At 36.1% G+C, this 21,115-nt stretch overlaps 1 protein-coding gene across 2 annotated transcripts in view; it reads right to left on the reverse strand.

Annotated features, from left to right (window-relative positions):
- The window catches only part of LRRC7 (leucine rich repeat containing 7), a 455,066-nt gene that overhangs the window by 50,878 nt on the left and 383,073 nt on the right, over window positions 1-21,115 (reverse strand). For both annotated transcript variants that reach the window (XM_065928451.1, XM_065928441.1), the window contains one exon: window positions 1,048-1,269. In XM_065928451.1, coding sequence (XP_065784523.1) covers window positions 1,048-1,269 — 222 coding nt within the window. The remainder of the gene's footprint in view (window positions 1-1,047; window positions 1,270-21,115) is intronic.

The following is a 21,115-nucleotide window of genomic DNA, read 5'->3' on the forward strand; positions in this document are numbered from 1 at the left end:
GGCAAGATATGAAGAAAATTATCATAAAAAACCTATGATTCTGAGAATGACTAATATATAATCTCAGGTTCAAAAAGGGTATTAGAAAACACAGGAGATTTCTAGAGCAGCTGGGATCCAAATAATAAATGATTCTTAATAGCATAAAGGAAAAAGCTGGAGAATGAAGATAATCTTATTTGATATGTTTAGAAAACGAGAAGGGTGATTTGTGAAGCTTTGAGTAAGCAATAATAAAGTGAAACCTTTACAAACCATATTAAGGGGTTAGTGAAGTCAGTAGGAGCTTTGCCTTATTATCTACAGAATGAAATAAGGGAAATTAATTTTCTGAGGGCATTAAGATCTTGATGTCTTACTTTCTAAGCTTAATATGACTCAAAAGATGAGAGCCTATTCAATGTTCTAGCCTTAAGGAAGAAAATAAGATTTTACAATGGAAAACCAAATCCTAATTTTAGGTAGATAAGAGCAGCAATTTTTTTTTTTAACTACATGGTATTTATCAATAGCTTTTGGAGCATTTCAGGAATGTTTCCCTCCTAACTGCTTTATCATTTTGATCATAGCAAAGATTTATCTCTGTGCTATTCAACAATTAGAAGATAAACTTAAAAAAAAAGTTCCCACAAATAGAAGAGAATATACAGTTTACTTTCTACACTGTTAATTTCACCAAAGGCCTTGGTGAATACACCTAATTCATTGAAGCACTTTGTAACATTCAAAAGCTGTGCTGAAAAGTTAAATCAGAGTTGAGAGTAGGTAGAAGAAGGTGCAGGATAAACCAGAAAAACTATCCCAATTCATCAATTTTTCTCTATGTGAAATGGGCATTTTAACCATCAATTTCTATATGTTGTAGATCTTAACCACTGAAAATGACAGTAAAATCACTACAAAGAGGGCTTCAATCCGTTCAACATGGTGACGCATTAGCGTGTCTCAGGCTACATTAATGAGGGAATGAGGGAAGGCAAATCACAGACTGCTGGGACTTATCCAAACATTTCCTAAAAATCCATCAATCATAAGAACTCCTCTCACCTGCTCTGGATATCCATCCATACTCCTTTGCCCTTTAGTTTGAATTAAGCACCGTCCAGGCTGAGGTCCCCGAGTGGCCTGTGAAGAGGGGATCTGAATGGGCAATGGTGACTGAAATTGCTGGATGGTCACTTTGTTTATGTTTCCCTCATACGGCTGCTGCTCCCGACTACGATGCTGAAGGCTTTGGGAGCCCATCAAGGTCTGGATGTGGCTGCCTGCCTGTGGAGAAGATAATCTGTCAGAAGATTTGTGGTGTTGAAAGGATGTGATTAAAGCAGGGGGGTGGGGAAGCACAGAGTAAGTGAAGTGGCATCATTTGGGCTTTCAGCCATGGCTGGAAAGGATAATGAGAAAACAGTAAGGGTCTGCCTACTGTGGTCTGTGAAAATGTTACTATCAGAGCAAGGTCACATTAAATACATTCATAGTCATCTGATGGCTTATCAAAGGTGATTTTAACCCCCTTTTTAAGGGAACAACGTTCAGTCTGAAAAATTTCAAGAAGAAAAAGTCACAACTTAAAAAATAAAGAGGTGAACCATCTGGCATTTCATTTTGAATAATGGCAGAGAAAGAAATGTAATATGTGAAACATTGGGAGAAATGATAGAAACTAATTCCTAATTCTGAATCAAAAGAATTGGATTCCATATTTTTCTTTATGCCACACATATGTATAGGAAGCTTGTTTTCATGAGCATAATTGATATTTATTAGTTTTCTCTATTATTAAACCAAGAATACTTTTCTGGGAATCTTTAAATTCCATTAAAATTAATCATGTGAAATTCTTGTGTCTAGCCTGTAGAGGCACTAGTTATGCAAGTGAAGTGAAAGTCGCTCAGTCCTGTTGATTTTTTGTGACCCCGTGGTCCAGTCCATGGAATTCTCCAGGCCAGAATACCAGAGTGGGTAGACATTCCCTTCTCCAGGGGATCGTCCCAACCCAGGGACTGAACCAAGGTCTCCCACACTGCAGGCGGATTCTTTACCAGCTGAACCACGAGGGAAGCCCAGTTATGCAAAGGTCTTTAAAACGAGCTCTGCATGCAGATCTTGACATCAGCTTTCAGAGATTCATCAGTACTCCCATTTAAAGCAACAGTGATTATTTATCAATCCATGTGTGGTTGCTTCCCCGGTAGCTCAGCTGGTAAAGAATCCATTTGCAATTCAGGAGACCCCAGTTTGATTCCTGGGTCAGAAAGATCCACTGGAGAAGGGATAGGTTACCCACTCCATTACTCTTGGGTTTCCCTGGTGGCTTAGCTGGTAAAGAATCTGCCTGAAAAATGTGGGAATCCTGGTTCGATCCCTGGGTTGGGAAGATCCCCTGGAGATGGGAATGGCTACCCACTCCAGTATTCTGGCCTAGAGAATTCCATGGACTGTACAGGCCTTGAGGTCGCAAAGAGTTGGACACGACTGAGCAACTTTAACAAGGGTAGTTCCTAGAGGAGAAAGGGCATGGGAGAGTTTGGTCTCCAATCTTTACATAGCAATATCTAATCCAGTTCTTTGTTCACTCCATTTTCTCACCTTCATTCTAGCATGGGTTTCTTGAGTCATTCTACCTGACATCTTTTCTTCCAAGGAGGCAATTCTGTTTGTGAGTTGATAGAACATGCCTTTTATTAAATAACATAAACAACATGCCTTTTATTTATTGATTGATTGATTTGGCTGTAGCAGGCATCCTGTGGGGATCTTAGTTCCCCAACCAGGGATCGAACCCATGCTCCCCTGCATGGAAGGGCAGAGTCCTAACCACTGGACCATCAGGGAAGTCCCCTAGAACATGACTTCTAAAATTAAGTATGGTTTAATGTGGAGGTCTAACTTGGGAAATGAATGCTCATCCTTAATACTTTTGAAATTATATTTTAATGCTGTGCTTGGTAGTACACCATCATTATGAAAGGATCTGAGGGATTACTTTCTGAATTCATTGTCTTTCTTACTGATGTTTTAAGGGCAGGCAATTTGGAATTTAAAAGTAAATTTCACCTAAGAATTCATTAGTTATGAAAGTTTTTGAATTTTCCTGATTACTATGAAAAAGTCCGATTGGAGGACAAAGGAAAGTTTATTTAACAAGTATTCAAGGAAAAGATGACTTCATTACTTTAAAGTTCTTAAAGAAGAGCAACATAAGGGATATAAGGAGATGACAGTGATCACTGGAAAATCATTTGGAGAGGGAAGGCATGTTGTTTGATTTCAAACAACAGGTATTTCAGCTAAGAAAATATTAAAAATTACTATATGGCAATATGTAAGGCAAAGTAAAAAATCATTTGATTACATTTTAGATATCCAACTGATTGTCTTACCATGTACATTTTTTTTTTTTTTTACAATTCAAAAACAGTAAAGATATTTCAGTCATGAGAAATTGGAAGGAAAGATGCAAAAAGAAGTTTCAGGCATAATATCAAAGACAGCATGATATCAAAACAAATATCACACCAATATTGTCTAATGTAACCAGGGATCACAAAAGCTATGACATCATAAGCACAACTAAGATAAACTCATAATAGGCAAATGTGTATTTCTCTAATATATCTATTTCCTTCCCAGAAATCTAAATGAAAGATGTCACAACTTTCTCAGCCATTCTAGAAGACTGAACACACTTTTGGTCAAGTATTTCCTTTTTGCAAATTCCATTCTCTCGTGCCTCCATGGAATTTCATGTTCTCTTGTTAGGTAGGAGAGGAAAGTCATGATAAGCCCAGTATCACATTTTGAGCTACTGTACTCTGAATGAACTCACTGGCCTGCTGAGTTACTTAGGGAAACTGGTTTCCTGGACTTAGAGGAGCAGGGGGTATAGGCTGACTAAGACTGACTGGCTGGATTTTTGACTGACAATTGACTTTATATCCGCTTCTTGTCTCCATTGATGTAGTATTCATGGGTCTTCAGTTAGTGCTTGAGCCAGTGTAAAAGAGGAAGACTGGCTGTTTAATTGAAAGTGACAGACAAGCAAAGAATTTTTATACCCTCCAAAATTTAGAGTGGTTCAGAACATAGCTTGAGTTCCAAGAGCATAATTCACAAGAGATAATCAATAATGATTGCTTAGTCAAAATTTCATTGATTAGAATATTCTGATAATGGTCTATTCAAGGGTAAAAAACTGTATGCTATAGTTTTAAAACATATTATATTATAACCTTTAAAATTATTTTTTTTCCTTCTGATTGGAAAGTTTGAGCTTTAATTATGCTTTGATGTGAATCCTTTAAGGGCTAGCACCATATCATACTTAACATCTTTAATAGCTGGCACTGTAACTTATATTTAATAAACAATGACTATCATCCAAACACTAGGTGCCAGACAATGTGCTAAAACTTACTTTATACATATTATCTCCTTTAACCCTTACAATAAGTATTAAGGGATTAATTATTATTAGCTGTTATTATTTAATTTTACTGAGGAGGAAACTACGACTTGGAGAGGTTAAGTAACTGTCCCAAGTAATTTGCACAACCGGGAAACTGGCTGGACCAGGATTTGAACCAAGGCTCTCTGACAATCAGAGTTCATGTTGTTAAATGCAAAATTATAGTGGAACAACCTTTTTCTCCAATAGTTGAACTATGAAATGAAAAGGAACCACAAAAAGCAACAAAAGTATCAGGTTGTTGAGGAAGGGTATATAAAATTTCTTTAGCAGTCCTTTAATTTGCTAAAGAGCCATTACTACTTTTTGCATTAGGTCTATTATCTAATTTTAGATCCTATGTATGTGACTTAGAACTTTATACTTAAGCAAATAGGAGGATGCTCTGTGTATTTAGCAATCTTTTCATGATTGTAAAATAATAATGCTCATGTTCTCAGATGGCTTGGCAAAACATAAAGTGGGCATGGAAGGAACATTCTGTAAAATGATTTTGTTCCCATCGGCAGCAGTTCTTTCACCCTCTATTGGGGCTACAGGGTGCAATAAATGGGGATGGACAGCCATAGAAAGCAAAGAATTAACACTAAATTTTATGTGAAGTTAACCAAACATAAATGACACAAGACATCTAATGGAACAATTATGGTGTGGAGGGACTATAAAGAGGAAGTTTTTTTGACTGGCACAGAGGCTTGAGAAAAGTAATAAGGATGCTCATGAAGAAGTATAAAGGACTGATGAAAATGTAGAAAATGTCAAGAGACTGAATTTGTTCAAGTAGAGGGTTAGCTATGAGAACATTGACTCATACTGAAGGAGAATTTGAACATGAAGTTTTCTATAAAGGTTGAGTTGCACATTTTGAATGATAAAAAGAAATAGAGAAGATTTGACATTTGTTTTGAACTTTCAAGGGGAGGTTGAACAGAATAACACGTGTTTGAGGAGAATAGTATGGAATATGATGTTTTCAAGTTGACCCAAAAACATAGTGTCAAGGTTTACAGAGAAAAACTCCAAATATCCCAAGGAAATATTTATGTCAAAGCCACAGGAAAAAAATGTGATTTGATACCAAATGGCAGTATTCATGTGCAATTTATCCCATAGCTCATTATTCTGTGGAAATTTGAAGGGTTTGGGGGGTTTGTATGATATAAAACAGATGACTTTTTTCACTGCAAGTTGTGGTTCACACTATTTTCTTAGAAAAGACTGACAAGTGTATCACTCAATTTGGCTATCTGTTTTACTACTCATCTTGGCTCTTGGACCACTTGTAATCACTTCCAAAAATTAAACATAGCCTCAAAGGATGACAATTTATGCCACTGAGAATACTCAAATGGATACAATTCATTTTCTAAAATTAAGTTCAAAAGAGTTATAAAAATATTTGGGAGCAATGTCAACAACACAGAAACATCTACAAGGAATAATTAAGTAACTGATTTCAAGGAAACAGCAGTACTCATTTAAATGAGTCAGTTTCAATAATTTTGTAAACAACAACAAAGCAGTTCTATCAGTTACTATCTACACCATATACTCTGCAGTACCTTTTTTTTTTTTTTTAACATGTAGGGTTAAGTGTTAGAAATCAGGACAGTAGTATTTCTGCTTCAAGTAGATGGAGTAGACATACTTTCCCCTATTCTCTCCATTAAGAACAATGAAAAACACTGACAAGTATAAATAAACACATATAGGAAAACTCTGGAATGTAGACTGAAGAGGCTAAGGACCAAGTAACAACATGGTGGTAAATTTCTCAGGTTTTATTTTTGTGTCATATATCCCAGACTAGAAGTTGAAAAAGTGGACATCCCCAGAATGCCAACCAGTATAGATGAGGAAAGCCCCAAGAAAAGTCTATTCTCTCTAGCCAAAGGACAAGGACAAAAGGGTATCCTAGCAAGACAGAAAACTTCTAGATAACAATTGCTCTACTATAGCCAAACACCACGGAAAGGACGGTGGTCCCACCATGACAATGCCAGCAAAGACCAAATGTGAAGAGGAGACGTCTACCCTTATAAGGATTTAATAAGGCTCAACACTTCTGCTGGGGTGGTGTCAGAGAAGCCTAAGTGAGGTGTCAGAGAATGCATCCCCATTGGCCAGTAGTAAGCCACTTGCCACCCAATGGTATCAGTGGAGACCTCACAAGGAGCATGGACTCACACCCCAACCCAGCAGTAATGAGGCACTCCTCTACCTTCACATTAGGGTGGTTAGAGAGGTCTTAGTAGACAGCCAGGATTTTCTCCATCACTTAAGTACAATGAGGCTACTCCCACTTAGGTATCAATGGAAACCTTCTGGGAGCTGAAACTTCAATCCCCTAACAAAAATGAGGAGACTTTGCCTCAAGTGTCACTTGATTCTAAATGAAAAAATTGGACTTGTACCCCAACTTGGCCAAAATGAGGCAACTGGAGTGGTGTCAGAGAAGACCAGTTGCAACAGATGATTTAAATATAATTCAGAGTTTTGTAACATAGTACGAAAATGTCTAGGTTTTAACCATACCAAGAACAAGGAAGATCTCAAGCAATAAAGAAAACAAAACACTATAGATACTAACACTGAGATGACAGAAATTAGAACTAGTTGACAAAGATTTTTAAGACAACAAAAAAAAAATGCTTCAGTGATCAATTACATACAGGCTTGAAACAAATAAAAGAATAGAAACCTACCAAAGGAATATAATGTCTTAGTAAAGAAACAGAAGATGGAAAGAAGAAACACAAGGAAATTTTACAGTTAGAAAATATAATAACTGAAAAGCTCTGTGTATGGGCTTAACATCAGAATGTAGAGAACAAAGAGGAAACAAAACAAAACAAAACTGAAAGGATGGTAGAAATTATCCAGTCTGTAACAAAGAGAAAACAAAAACAAAAAAACAAAGAGAAAACACACTGAGAAATAAAATGAACAGAGTCCCAGAGACTCTGTTCAAAGGTTCCAACAGTAATATTGTCAAAACAGATGAGAAAGAAGTCAGGCTGAAAAATGAAAAGAAATACTGGCAGAAAAATTCTGAAATTTGGCAAAGAAAAGTCCTATAGATTTAAGAAGCAGAAATCCCATGCAGGGTAAACAGAAAGAAATCAATGCACAGTCACATGATAATTAAAATTCTGAAAACTAAAGAGAAAGAAAAACATCTCAAAAGCAGCTTGAGAAACATGACATTCTTACCTATAGAGGAAAAACAATTTGAATTACACTGAATATCTCATCAAAGACCATGGAGGACAAAAGAAAGTGCCACAATATTTTTCAAGTGCTGAAGAAAAAAAACTGTCAACTCAACATCTTATACTCCTGAAAAATATTCTTCAGCCATCAAAGAAAAACTGAAATATTCTCAGATGAGGAAAATGAGGAGAATTTGTCACCACTAGATTTATCCTAAAATAATGGTTAAAGGAATTTTCTGAACAAAAAAATGAAAGAAGAAACCTGGAACATTAGGAAAGGAAAAAGAACATGACAAGCAAATATATGGGTAAATAAAATAAGCTAGCTTTCTCTTCTTGAATTTTCAAAATTGTGTTTGATGATGAACTAAAATTATGGTACTATCTGAGGCAATTCTAAATATATGTAGAGGAAATACTGAAGACAATTGTAAGAAGAGGACGGTGAAGGGACATAAAAGAAGGCAAGGTTTCTTACCTACTTCACTTGAGCTGCTAAGTGATGATGCTAATGGACTCTTGTAAGTTATGTTTACATAATGCAATACCAAGAACAATCACTAAAAAAACTACACAAAAAGATATACTAATAGTACTGTAGATAAATCAAAATTAAATTCTAAAAGATGTTCAAATAACTCAGAAGAAGCAGGAAAAAGAAAACAGAGAAGCACTAAAAGAGAACAAAAAGAAAACAAAAAACTCAAACCTTAATGTGTCAAATTAAATGCAAAGATATTAAATATGCAAATTAAAAGATCTTGGAAGGGTAGATTAAAAAACATTACTCAATTATATGCAGACTATAAAAAATAACTTCAAATATAATGACATAGGCAGGTAGATACTAAAAGGGTTGAAAGTAAATGTCATGCAAATATGAATTAATGGAAATGAGATGTGGCTGCATTAATACCAGATAAGGCATATTTCAGAACAAAGAAAATACACTAGGAATAGAGAGGAATTTTATGTGACAAAAGAAGAGTCAACTGACCATGAAAACATAGCAATCCTAAATGTATACACAACAAGAAAACAGGTGCAAAGGTGTAAAACAAAACTGATGAACTAAGAAAATAGACATTCATTATTGCTGGGAGAAATATCAATAACCTCAGATATGCAGATGACACCACACTTAAGGCAGAAAGTGAAGAAGAACTAAAGGGCCTTTTGAAAGTGAAAGAGGAGAGAGAAAAAGTTGGATTAAAGCTCAACATTCAGAAAACAAAGATCATGGCATCCGGTCCCATCACTTCATGGGAAATAGATGGAGAAACAGTGCAAACAGTGGCAAACTTCATTTTTTTGGGCTCCAAAATCACTGCAGATGGTGACCGCAGCCATGAAATTAAAAGATGCTTACTTCTTGGAAGAAAAGTTATGACCAACCTAGACAGCATATTGGAAAACAGAGACACTACTTTGTCAACAAAGGTCTGTCTAGTCAAAGCTATGGTTTTTCCAGTAGTCACGTATGGATGTGAGAGTTGGACCATAAAGAAAGCTGAGCGCCGAAGAATTGATGCTTTTGAACTGCGGTGTTGGAGAAGACTCTTGAGAGTTCCTTGGACTGCAAGGAGATCCAACCAGTCCATCCTAAAGGAAATCAGTCTTGAGTATTCACTGGGAGGGCTGATGTTGAAGCTGAAACTCCAATACTTTGGCCACCTGATGAGAAGAGCTGACTCATTTGAAAAGACCCTGATGCTGAGAAAGATTGAGGGCAGGAGGAGAAGGGGATAACAGAGGATGAGATGGTGGGATGGCATCACCGACTCAATGGATATGAGTTTGGGTACACTCCAGGAGTTGGTGATGGACAGGGAGGCCTGGTGTGCTGTGGTCCATGGGGTCACAAAGAGCTGGACTCAACTGAGTGACTGATCTTAACTGACTGTTACAGTTGGAGATTTCAACATGCTTCTCTCAACAACTTATAGAAAACCTAGACTGAAAATTATGACGAAAAAGAAAAATTCAACAATACATCAACCAACCAGATCTAATCATCACTTAGAGAACATTCTACCTGATAGGAGCATGATACACATTCTTTTCAAGTTCCCACAGTATATTCACTGAGATAGACTATATCCTGATTTGGAAAACAAATTGCAACAAATTTAAAAGAGCTGAAATTACACAAAATATGTTCTCCAATCACAATAAATCAAACTAAGAATGAATGATAGAAAGATAAAAAGAAAATATTTAAACATTTGGGAGTTAAAAATGTAGTTCTAAATAACTCATGAATCAAAGAAGAAGTCTCAGGGGAAATAAAATATTGAACTGAATGTAAATGAAAATTCGTGAAACAAAGCTAAAGTGCATATACTAAAAAAGAAAACACCTTAAGTCAATAATTGAGATACTACCTCAATAGCTTAGAAAAACAGGAGTCAAATTAACTGAAGCAAGCAGGAGAAAATATTAAAAGTGTAGAAATTAATGGAACTTAAAATTAACTACAAAATAAAATAAATAGCCGTTTTTTAAAAGATCAATAAAATTGACATACATCTAGCAAGACTGAAAAAGCAAAAAAAGACAAATTACCAAAATCAGGAATGAAGGGGATATCATGAGAATAATATGGTAACACTACAAATAACTATAAAAAATTTGACAACTAATATGAAATGGGCCACCACTTTTAAAAAAATTTTAATTGGAAGCTAATTACTTTACAATATTGTGGTGTTTTTTGCCATACGTTCACATGCATCAGCCATAGGTGTACATGTGTCCCCATTCTGAACCTCCCTTCCCCCTCCCTCCCCATCCCACCCCTCAGGGTCATCCCACTTTCTTAAAAAACACTAACTGACATAACTCACACAATAAGGATTAGATAATTTGAATAGCCCTGAAACAATCAAGGTTAGCATCAGTAATGTTAAAATTCCCAGGAAAAATATCTCTAGACCCAGATCACTATGCTGGATAATGTTATGTGATGAATCTTATTTATTCTATCAAATATTTAAATGAGCTAACAGTAATTCTATACATTATTTTCCAGATAATAGAAGAGGAGGAAAAGCTTCCCATTTTATGAACAAAACCACAAAAGGACAGTACAAACAAACAAAAAGCAGAAAGAAAAAAAAAGGAAGAAAGAAAAAGAAAACTATAGACCAATATCCTTTAGAATACAGATGCAAAAAATGCATAACAAAACAGTGGCAAAATAGAATTTAGCAATACATAGAAAGAATTAAACATCATGATTAAGTGGGGTTTATTTGAATAATAAAAAGCTTGCTCAATATTTGAAAATCAACCAATGCATCATATTAATGGCTACAGAAGAAAAATCATGTGATCATATCAAAGGAAGCAGAATAAGGTTATTGTGAAGTTGAGTGTATTTATGTCAAGCACCTTAGTACCATGCCTAATATATACTGTAGATACTACTTCATGATTAGGATAACCAAACTATCTTCTTATTTCATTTGTGTACAGCCAGGGCTAATTTTGATGTCAAAAACCTATGTTCTCCCATTTGGGCGTTAGAGGACAACCTTGTACAAAGTCATGGAAGGGAGCCCTGAAGGTTGAAAGAGAGGTGGCAGGAGGTTGTTTCTTTTGCTCTCAGGACATGGTAAGAGTGCATTCTGCTGACACAATGCAGTATTATGTGGAGGATTAAAATTTGCTGATCTTAGATTTGTAGAGTCGAATACTGGTGGTACACTCCAGTATTTCAAATGACAGATGAAAAGGTGAGGCAATAGGGCCTTTCCTTTCAGTTCATAAGCCTTAGGATGGCAGCTGACTGATGCAGGGAGGCAGTCATTTGTGGCTTATTGAAAGTTTATAAGCATATTCTTCTATGATTAAAGGTCAACTTACAAAACACAGCTGTGTAATTAGAAATTATTAACCACAATGAAAGAAAAGGGGATCCATAATAGTAAAAGTGATGAAATTAGAGATGAGTCAACACTTTCCACCTACAATTTGTTCTATGATGATGTTGACTTTTACATGCCTGAAATAAATAAATAAACAGGAAAATGTTAGCAATAACAGCAAAAGTTTGATAATCATTTATTTCACCCTTGAGATTTCTAGGAACATATAGCTGGTGAACCTAATAGAATGGACCTAACAGAAGCTGAAGATATTAAGAAGAGGTGGCAAGAATACACAAAAGAACTGTACAAAAAAGATCTTCACGACCCAGATAATCATGATGGTACGATCACTCACCTAGAGCCAGACATCCTGGAATGCAAAGTCAAGTGGGCCTTAGGAAATATCACTATGAACAAAGCTAGTGGAGGTGATGAAATTTCAGTTGAGCTCTTTCAAATCCTCAAAGATGATGCTGTGAAAGTGCTGCACTCAATATGCCAGCAAATTTGGAAAACTCAGCAGTGGCCATAGGACTGGAAAAGTCAGTTTTCATTCCAATTCCTAAGAAAGGCAGTCCCAAAGAATGCTCAAACTACTGCACAATTGCACTCATCTTACATGCTAGCAAAGTAATGCTCAAAATTCTCCAAGCCAGGCTTCAACAATACGTGAACCATGACTTACAGATGTTCAAGTTGGTTTTAGAAAAAGGCAGAGGAACCAGAGATCAAATTGCCAACATCTGCTGGATCATCAAAAAAGCAGGAGAGTTTCAGGAAAACATCTACTTCTGCTTTATTGACTATGCCAAAGCCTTTGACTATGTGAATCACAATAAACTGTGGAAAATTCTGAAAGAGATGGGAATACCAGATCACCTGACCTGCCTCCTGAGAAACCTGTATGTAGTACAGGAAGCAACAGTTAGAACTGGACATGGAACAATAGACTGGTTCCAAATAGGAAAAGGAGTATATCAAGGCTGTATATTGTCACCCTGCTTATTTAACTTGTATGCAGAGTACTTCATGAGAAACACTGGGCTGGATGAAGCACAAGTTGGAATCAAGACTGCTGGGAGAAATATCAATAACCTCAGATATGCAGATGACACCACCCTTACGTCAGAAAATGAAGAAGAACTAAAGAGCCTCTTGATGAAAGTGAAAGAGGAGACAGAAAAAGTTGGATTAAAGCTCAACATTCAGAAAACTAAGATCATGGCATTTGGTCCCGTCACTTCATGGCAAATAGATGGGGCAACAGTGCAAACAGTGGCAAACTTTATTTTTGGGGGCTCCAAAATCACTGCAGATGGTGACTGCAGCCATGAAATTAAAAGACGCTTACTTCTTGGAAGAAAAGTTATGACCAACCTTGACAGCATATTAAAAAGCAGAGACATTACTTTGCCAACAAAGGTCCATTTAGTCAAGGTTATGGTTTTTCCAGTGGTCACGTATGGATGTGAGACTTGGACCATAAAGAAAGCTGAGCGCTGAAGAATTGATGTTTTTGAACTGTGGTGTTGGAGAAGACTCTTGCGAGTCCCTTGGACTGCAAGGAGATCCAACCAGTCCATCCTAAAGGAGATCAGTCCTGGGTGTTTATTGGAAGGACTGACGTTGAAGCTGAAACTCGAATACTTCGGCTACCTGATGTGAAGAGCTGACTCATTTGAAAAGACCCTGATGCTGGAAAAGATTGAAGGCAAGAGGAGAATGGGATGACAGAGGATGAGATGGTTGGATAGTGTCATCGACTCAATGGACATAAGTTTGGGTAAACTCTGGGAGTTGGTGATGGACAGGGTGGCCTGGCATGCTATGGTCCATGGGGTTGCAAAGAGGTGGACGCGACTGAGCGACTGAACTGAACTGATAGGTAGTGAAGTAATTAGATAAAAATCAAATGACACGAAATGGAATCTTATCATTTTGATAGTCTCTATTTGGCAGCAATCCCTAATCATCTGCCAGTTATCATGTTGTTTAGGTCTTCAAACTACCTATTCAATTACAGACATTTTCATTACAATGGATCAATTTCACATTTTCTTTTTGGTCTTAAATTTCTTCTGAATTGAAGACAGTATAAATATTATTGTTATCTCCATATACTGAAGTCAACTATTTGTTTGTTTTAAGGAACAAATGTTAAGAATTGATGAAATAGGTAGTTTTAATCTGCTACTGTTTCTATTGCTTTAATCTGTGACAAATTTTTTTACCTCTCATTTAAGAACTATTTGATAGACACTCTTTGGGCTTTCACTTTGATTAAGGAAATAATTTAGAATCAGTCTGGATGAGAACAATCTCCAGATTTTATGACAGTGTTGTCCCTTACTATTTACAACTATATTTTTTGCACTTGCATTAGGAGATAAAGTAATGTGCTTTATAAGTTAAAGAATTAATACTGTATTAAGTAAGAAAGTCTAATACAAAAGCAACTGTGGAACTAACAATACTTTTTTCACCTGTCACTGTTCCTGTAAGTTAGAGAAGAAATTATCCATTGACATTTCTACAACTTCCTACCTGCATTATTTTTGAGAACAAATTTAATTGCATAGTAGAAATAGAAACAGGTTTTAAATATACCTATGATGGAAATAATACTAAAGTAAACTGATTAAAATATACCATCCTGGCTGTTCAGATTAACAAAAGAAGTATTTGAAATGGATCATTAAATAGAGGAAATTATTTCATTGATTTCTTCAAGCTTTTCTTCCTGATTCAGCTACTAAGTGTATGAAAGTGCCTCTGAAGGACCCCATTTTCATGAAAATTTTTACTTCCTATCAGCCATGTACTCTTGCTTTGGCAATTAATTCTCTTTTAACAAGGAAGTCTTTATATATTTTCAGCCTCCTCTCTCATATAAATAATTACCAATTATAGGGAGATTTGAATCTAACTGGATACATTCATTCTTATTCCTCTAGTATAGCAAAAGGCATGGCTGCATAGACTCACTGGAACAGTTCACATGATAATCAATTAATGACCTTGTTTTAAAAGGGTACATTCAGTTCATCTGAATAATAGTTCTGATCCTGGTAGCCTGAAAGAGGTGCAGTTTATTCCTATAATCATTCTTTGGATTATTTGACATATTTTAATTTGTAGAATTTTAAACAATGCATTTTTATCCTATTGTAGAACAATAATATATTTATTCCATAAAGACCATGCTGAGGCTAGCCTAATAGAGGCAGAAGCATATATTTGTTAGGGAGGGGAAATTAGTGGATATTTCTTAATATATAGTCACTAAATATAAGCCTCAAGAATTTCAATGAACTCTCAATAGGTGCTTGATGTATGCTCGGTCATTCAGGCATGTCCAACTCTTTGTGACCCCATGGACTATGGCCTGCCAGACTTCTGTCTCTATGGTATTTTCCTGGCAAGAATACTGGAGGGGGTTGTCATTTTTCTCTTTCAGGGGATCATTCCGACCCAGGGATCAAATCTGCCTTTTCTACATTTCCTCTGAGTCATCTGGTGTTTGATGGATGCCTATAAATATCATCAATAGTTGATTCTTAACCACAAAAGTCTCATAAGATATAATTTTCACCTACTTAACTTCTATTCTTAACCCTTCCTAATCTGTGATAATTATGACAGCCCTTCAGGCAACTAATGTGTTTGGAACTGTTGCTTAAAACTCCTTTTTTAACTTATGTGTGAAATGAAGGTGTGAATACATACTATTCATACAGATATTCAGTTCTGGATTTTTTCTGAAAAACCAAACTCCAAGAAAAGTAGAGTTGTGTTATCATAGATCTACAGAGCCATATTCAAAGTTCTGTTAGGAATAGAGGTTCTTTTTCATTTGGACACACTTGGTATCTTCCCAAAGTTCCATGTTCCTTTTTAAACTTAAGTTCCTGGAAAAAGTGGCTTTTGGTCAAGGGAAAAATTCTGAATATATCTGTGTAAGAAATGTCACTCTGGGGGCAACAGATAGGTCTAAAATTTTTTGTTTATTTGCTTTTAATAATTAAAGACATCTATAATTGTATGACTTCATCAATCTACCCTTTCACTGACTCTCATTTTGGTGGCAGAGCTTACCAACAGCAAATGTATTCAACTGCTATTTTTTCTAGAAATCCAGAAGCCTTAGTAGAAGTGACACCAACTTGAGCAGGAGTGACGTGAAGAGGATGGTTGAAAGAAGCAAGGAGAATCTCAACCCACCAACTGACTCAAAAAGATCTCCTTTCCGACTGTTTATAAAAATGTTTGGGGCTCAAAATGACTCTATAAAAGAACTCCAACTTGTTGCAGAGTATTTGTGATGACCGAGTCTACCAGATGATCGAGTCTACCAGAAGAAAAATGTACTCCAACCAGTGCAAAATTTGCTATCAGAGGAGAAAAATGAGGCTTGGGAAAGAAGCAGAAAAGAGGAAGCCAGAATTGTGCTCGGCACTACTCACAGTAATAGAGAATATTGTTTTCATTTGCTTATGGACTGATGAAGTCAAGACATTACTCCTGGGTATTCTTCACAGTTAAAAATGTATATTGCTTTAGGAGGGAAAAAATACAAATCCTCAGGCAAAACTTATACTACTCGACATATTTCTTTCTGTACAAAAGGAGAGTTTAGATATAGCATTGACATTCACTAAAGTTTCAGAATTTTTTAAATTTCAATTTTACTTTAAACTAGAACAGATATTCTTGACTCTTATGTTTGTGATGGAAATAGGAAGCATTTCTATTTCCCTGTCTCTTATCTCTCATATGTAAGGTTTACTCAGTTGATTTTCCTATCTGCTTCATCCACATCTGTCTTGCTCTCTTATAGCCTCAAAATTTATTCTACTTACTGCCATCTCTATGTTTTCCAATATTTAAATCTCCACTTCTCTTTCTTATCTACTCCAGACTTTCTCTATTTCTATGTAAGTGAGCTACATCCACCCTCCACCCCTACCCCACTTCCTGTCCCCTGCCTTTGATATAAAGGATTCCAGCAGCAACTCTGCCCACTCTCAGTTAAAAAAGCCAAGAACTGTAGTTGTATTTATTTCAGTTCTATATTTATATAGACTACTGATAACAATATTTGTTTTTAAAGGCAAAAGTTTTGGAGATAATTACTTTTCAATGACTACAACTTTAAAGATTATATATTTTTGGTAAGATTTTTTATGTGTGTGTGTTTTTCACTCAGTCGTGTCTGACTCTGCAACCCCATGGATGATAGCCTGCCAGGCTCCTCTGTCCATGAGGACAATTTTCCAAGCAAGGATACTGGAGTAGGTTGCCACTTCCTTATTCAGGGTATCTTCCCAACCCAGGGACTGAACCAGGAGACAGATGCTTTATCATCTGATCTACCAGGGAAGCCCCAAGATTTTTTATAGCATAGCAATAAAATGACTTTATTTAAATTACTAAATGTATGGGCGAAGTTGATTTTCTTTTAAACATCTAATTTAAAAAATGACATAAATCTATTCTTACCCTGTGAAAAATTCTACAACAGACAGATTTTCATTATCAAGTGAAAAATCAATCCCAGTAGTAATTTGATTTGGTTGTTTTAAACACAGACAATGGTGTGGTTACATGGTATTCAACAGCAAAACAATTTAAGATTTTCAAAATATATTTTAGACATTTTCTAAATAAGTATAAAAAGAAACATACATTATACTAAGTAAAATGCATTATACTAAGAATTATGACAAATGGCATGATTATAATAAGGAGTGAATATTAATGAATTAAACAAATTTTAATATTAATACTTTATACTGTCTGAAAAGCAAAAACTCTGATTTGGGGGTCTGTGAAAGAAAGGATTAAAAGAACACAGAAATCACCAAACCTCACATAAGTGAAAGTGAAAGGGGCTCAGTCATGTCCCACTCTTTGCGACCCCATGGACTATATAGTCCATGGAATTCTCCAGGCCAGAATACTGGAGTGGATAGCCTTTACCTTCTCCAGGGGATCTTCCCAACCCAGGGATCGAACCGAGATCTCCCACACTGCAGCTGATTCTTTACCAGCTGAGCCACAAGGGAAGCCTAAACCCCACATAATTTCTTTCAAATTTCTTTTAGTTTCTTCTAATGAGTTTCTGGGCATGCCTCAGAGATGATGAACATCTGGAAATCTTGAAGCTCTGAATGGTTGAGCAGGCATTGTGGATGTAGAAAAACCATGGGCAAGCTCAACAGAACTCATCTATGAGCCAATACTTAATTAGCTGCATTTTTATACCTTTTTCTTCAATTATGTTCATCCTGATGTTGACCTTGAAACCCACCTTTATTACTCTAATTGCCAAGTCATTATGCACGTGGAATAAAAGACACTTGAAAGAGGGCAGAGTCACTAATGTTGCAAGAGATTTGAATGTCTAGTCTTTACATATTAAAAACTTTCAGATTTAATATAACTGAAATTTTAAAGTTTCTTGGTTTACTCTTTAAAGAAGGGAAATAATTTAAGTTTCATTTGTTTTAAAGAATGCTTCTGCAATGCAGGAGACCTGAGTTCAATCCCTGGGTGAGGAAGACCCCCTAGAGTAGGAAATGGCAACCCACTCCAGTGTTCTTGATGGGAAAATCTCAAGGACAGAGGAGCCTGTAGAGCGATAGTCCATCGGGTCACAAAGAGTTGGACAGGACTGAGCATGCATGTGTGATCTTGGCAAGTAACTTAACCTAAACTCCAAGTCTCTAACTGAGAAAGTCTAAACTCAGTTTCTTCTTTCATTAAAGTAGACAAAAATAACAGTGCTTACCTCATATGATGGCTGTGAGGATAAGATGAACAAATACATTCGAGTATTTAGCACAATGCCTGACATGGTACCTCATAGTTCTTCCCAAGGTGACTGCAATATAATCCGATAGACTGAAGTAGTAAAAACAATGATGTGATATGATGACTAAAATACAAATATTCCTTCTGAGAGCACTGTTGTTTTCAGTCTCCACCAAAGTTTTCAGCTAATTCTCAGAGTACTCACGTAGTACTGCCTAGAATTCGAGGAGTGGGGGTGGATTTACCTCACTGTGACATCTTCTAGTAGTGATTCACAGACTTTTTGAAATAATGGATATTAGAATTTAAGATTTTGGAGACTAACATAGCAAGAGAGAATTTAAACTACCTCCTATGATTATACCACTAAAAAACAGGCTAAGATTTAACACCCTCAACACTTTGCTATATATTATCCACTCTCAGATATATAGAACAAGATGGTAGATGCAGGAGCAAAATTCTTTCCGATAGATGAACACATTTTGTTTATTTTATATATCTAAATCTCTGGATCCACAACTTGGTGGGTACAATTTGTTCTCCTATAATGCTTGGAGTATTGCTAGGCATAGCCATGCTTGCCTGCTGAGTTGCTTCAGTCATGTCCAACTCTTTGTGACCCTATGGACTGTAAGCACTCCAGGCTCCTCTGTCCATGGGATTCTCCAGGCAGGAATACTGGAGTGGGTTGTCACGCCCTCCTCCATGGGATCTTTCTGACCCAGGGATCAAATCCGTGTATCCTATGGCTCCTGTACTGCAGGTGGATTCTTTACCACTAGCCACTGGGGAAGCTCTGCATAGCCATAGGTATCACCAAAATTAGTTCAAAAGCTACAGTAGCTACAACCGGGAGTCAAAGGTTCAATCAAAGCCTTTCTAAAATGGATTCCCCACTGAATCTCTGCAGTATCACAGTAGTTTCTGATCACAGTAGTTATCAAAGTATTAATGCTACATAGTAGAGTTATCACAGTAGAAGCATCACAGTAGTATCTTTTGACATAGAGATAAGATTGAAAAAATCTTCTACAGAGACTTTGAGAAACAGACTCAAATGGGGTACTGGCTAAGACTTCACCAATTAATATCCTGTGATTCCCATTCCATTTGTAGTTTGATTTCTGATTCTTCATTCTCATCCTATTCAGGCTTCCCGGGTGGCTCAGACAGTAAAGAATCTGACGGCAATGCAGTAGACCTGGGTTCAGTTCCCCGGGTTGGAAAGATTCCCCAGAGAAGGGAATGGCTACCCACTCCAATATTCTTGCCTGGAGAACTCCCTGGACAGAGGAGTCTGGGGGGCTATAGTCTATGGGGTTGCAAAGAGTCGGACACGACTGAGCTAATAACACTTTCACACTTTCATCCTATCCAGCCTACTCATTTCAGGACAACTGTAAAACTAACACTGACTTTAAAAAACATTAATTGTAGAATAAACTATAACCTCAAATAATAACAGTACCATTTTCACACCTATTTCAGTTAATCTGGAAGCCCAGGCTTATAATCCTATTATCATTTTCATTTCTTTAGGTTGATTCCCACTAGAATCTTAACTTAATATCCTCAATTAATATATAATAAAAAACTAAAATTGAACATTTAAAGGACTCATTATTCTCTTTACTCTGTGAGGTAATAGCAAACAAACCCATTTTAGGTTCTGAAATTTCAGATTTTAGGCAAAAGTGCTATACAATATAGGGTAGTCAGAAAATGCTTATGATAGTAGGAAGAAGATATAAATGAGTTTACACACGAAAGATACAGAAAGTTTAAAGACATATTACATTATTTTACAAAATGATTAATAAAGTTTTTGGATAGATTAAACAATTATTTAGCTATTAATAAGAGGGACTAGCTCAAAAAGTTTAATCAATAAATAATTGCACGTGATTCTTAACGCAAGGAGAGAAACAAGCAAATGATCATCATGAGTTGTACTGGTGATATGATTAAACATAATATCATGGACTTTGAAAATAGATTTCATGTAAAATGGATATATGTATGGATAATGTAAATACCTATTCATTCCATTTAGAATAATAAATGAATAAAACTTTTCCTTTAATGGGAAAATTATTGAAGCCGTTTGCAACCAAGTAAGTGATATGGTTCTTTTCTTTGGTCAGATTATTTAAGGATCCCTTGGCTCTGATAGGTATTTCTTCAATCTCTCCTCTTTCTTCATAAAGAAGTAAATGTTCCTACTTTTCTGAGATCTTTCAACTTCCTCTTCACCAATCATTACTCAGCAGCCTTTAAATATAATCAGGTGTTTGCCATCTTAAATATCACTTCTGTCTTCCTCATACCCTCTTCCAGAGTCTACCATAATTCTCTCTTTTTTTAAAGGAAACTACTTTTTGAGTTTTCTAAGTTTCTGTCTCTATTTCTTAACGTTACTTAGTATGGATTTAGCCCATTGATTAAGTAAATTACTTTTGCCAAGACAACCAATAACCTTTTTGTTGCTAAAGTCAAAAAGTCTTTAGTCATACCTTGCTTGATTTTTTTGGCACCATGTGATATGTTGAACCTTCCTTCTTTTAATATTCTTTTTTTTTTTCTATTTGAGTTCCAAGGTGCCGTTACTTTTCTTTGGTTTTTCCTTCTACAGCTTTTCACTTGTCATTGGAGTGGAAAGCCCCATCTATTCTACTAAAATGACCAGTCAAAGCCAATCATATGGTTTTATTTATCTTGCTAGGAGTGAGAAATCCTTACCTATT

The sequence above is a fragment of the Muntiacus reevesi genome, chromosome 1 (genome assembly GCF_963930625.1).
Source record: "Muntiacus reevesi chromosome 1, mMunRee1.1, whole genome shotgun sequence".
NCBI classification, from domain to species: domain Eukaryota; kingdom Metazoa; phylum Chordata; class Mammalia; order Artiodactyla; family Cervidae; genus Muntiacus; species Muntiacus reevesi.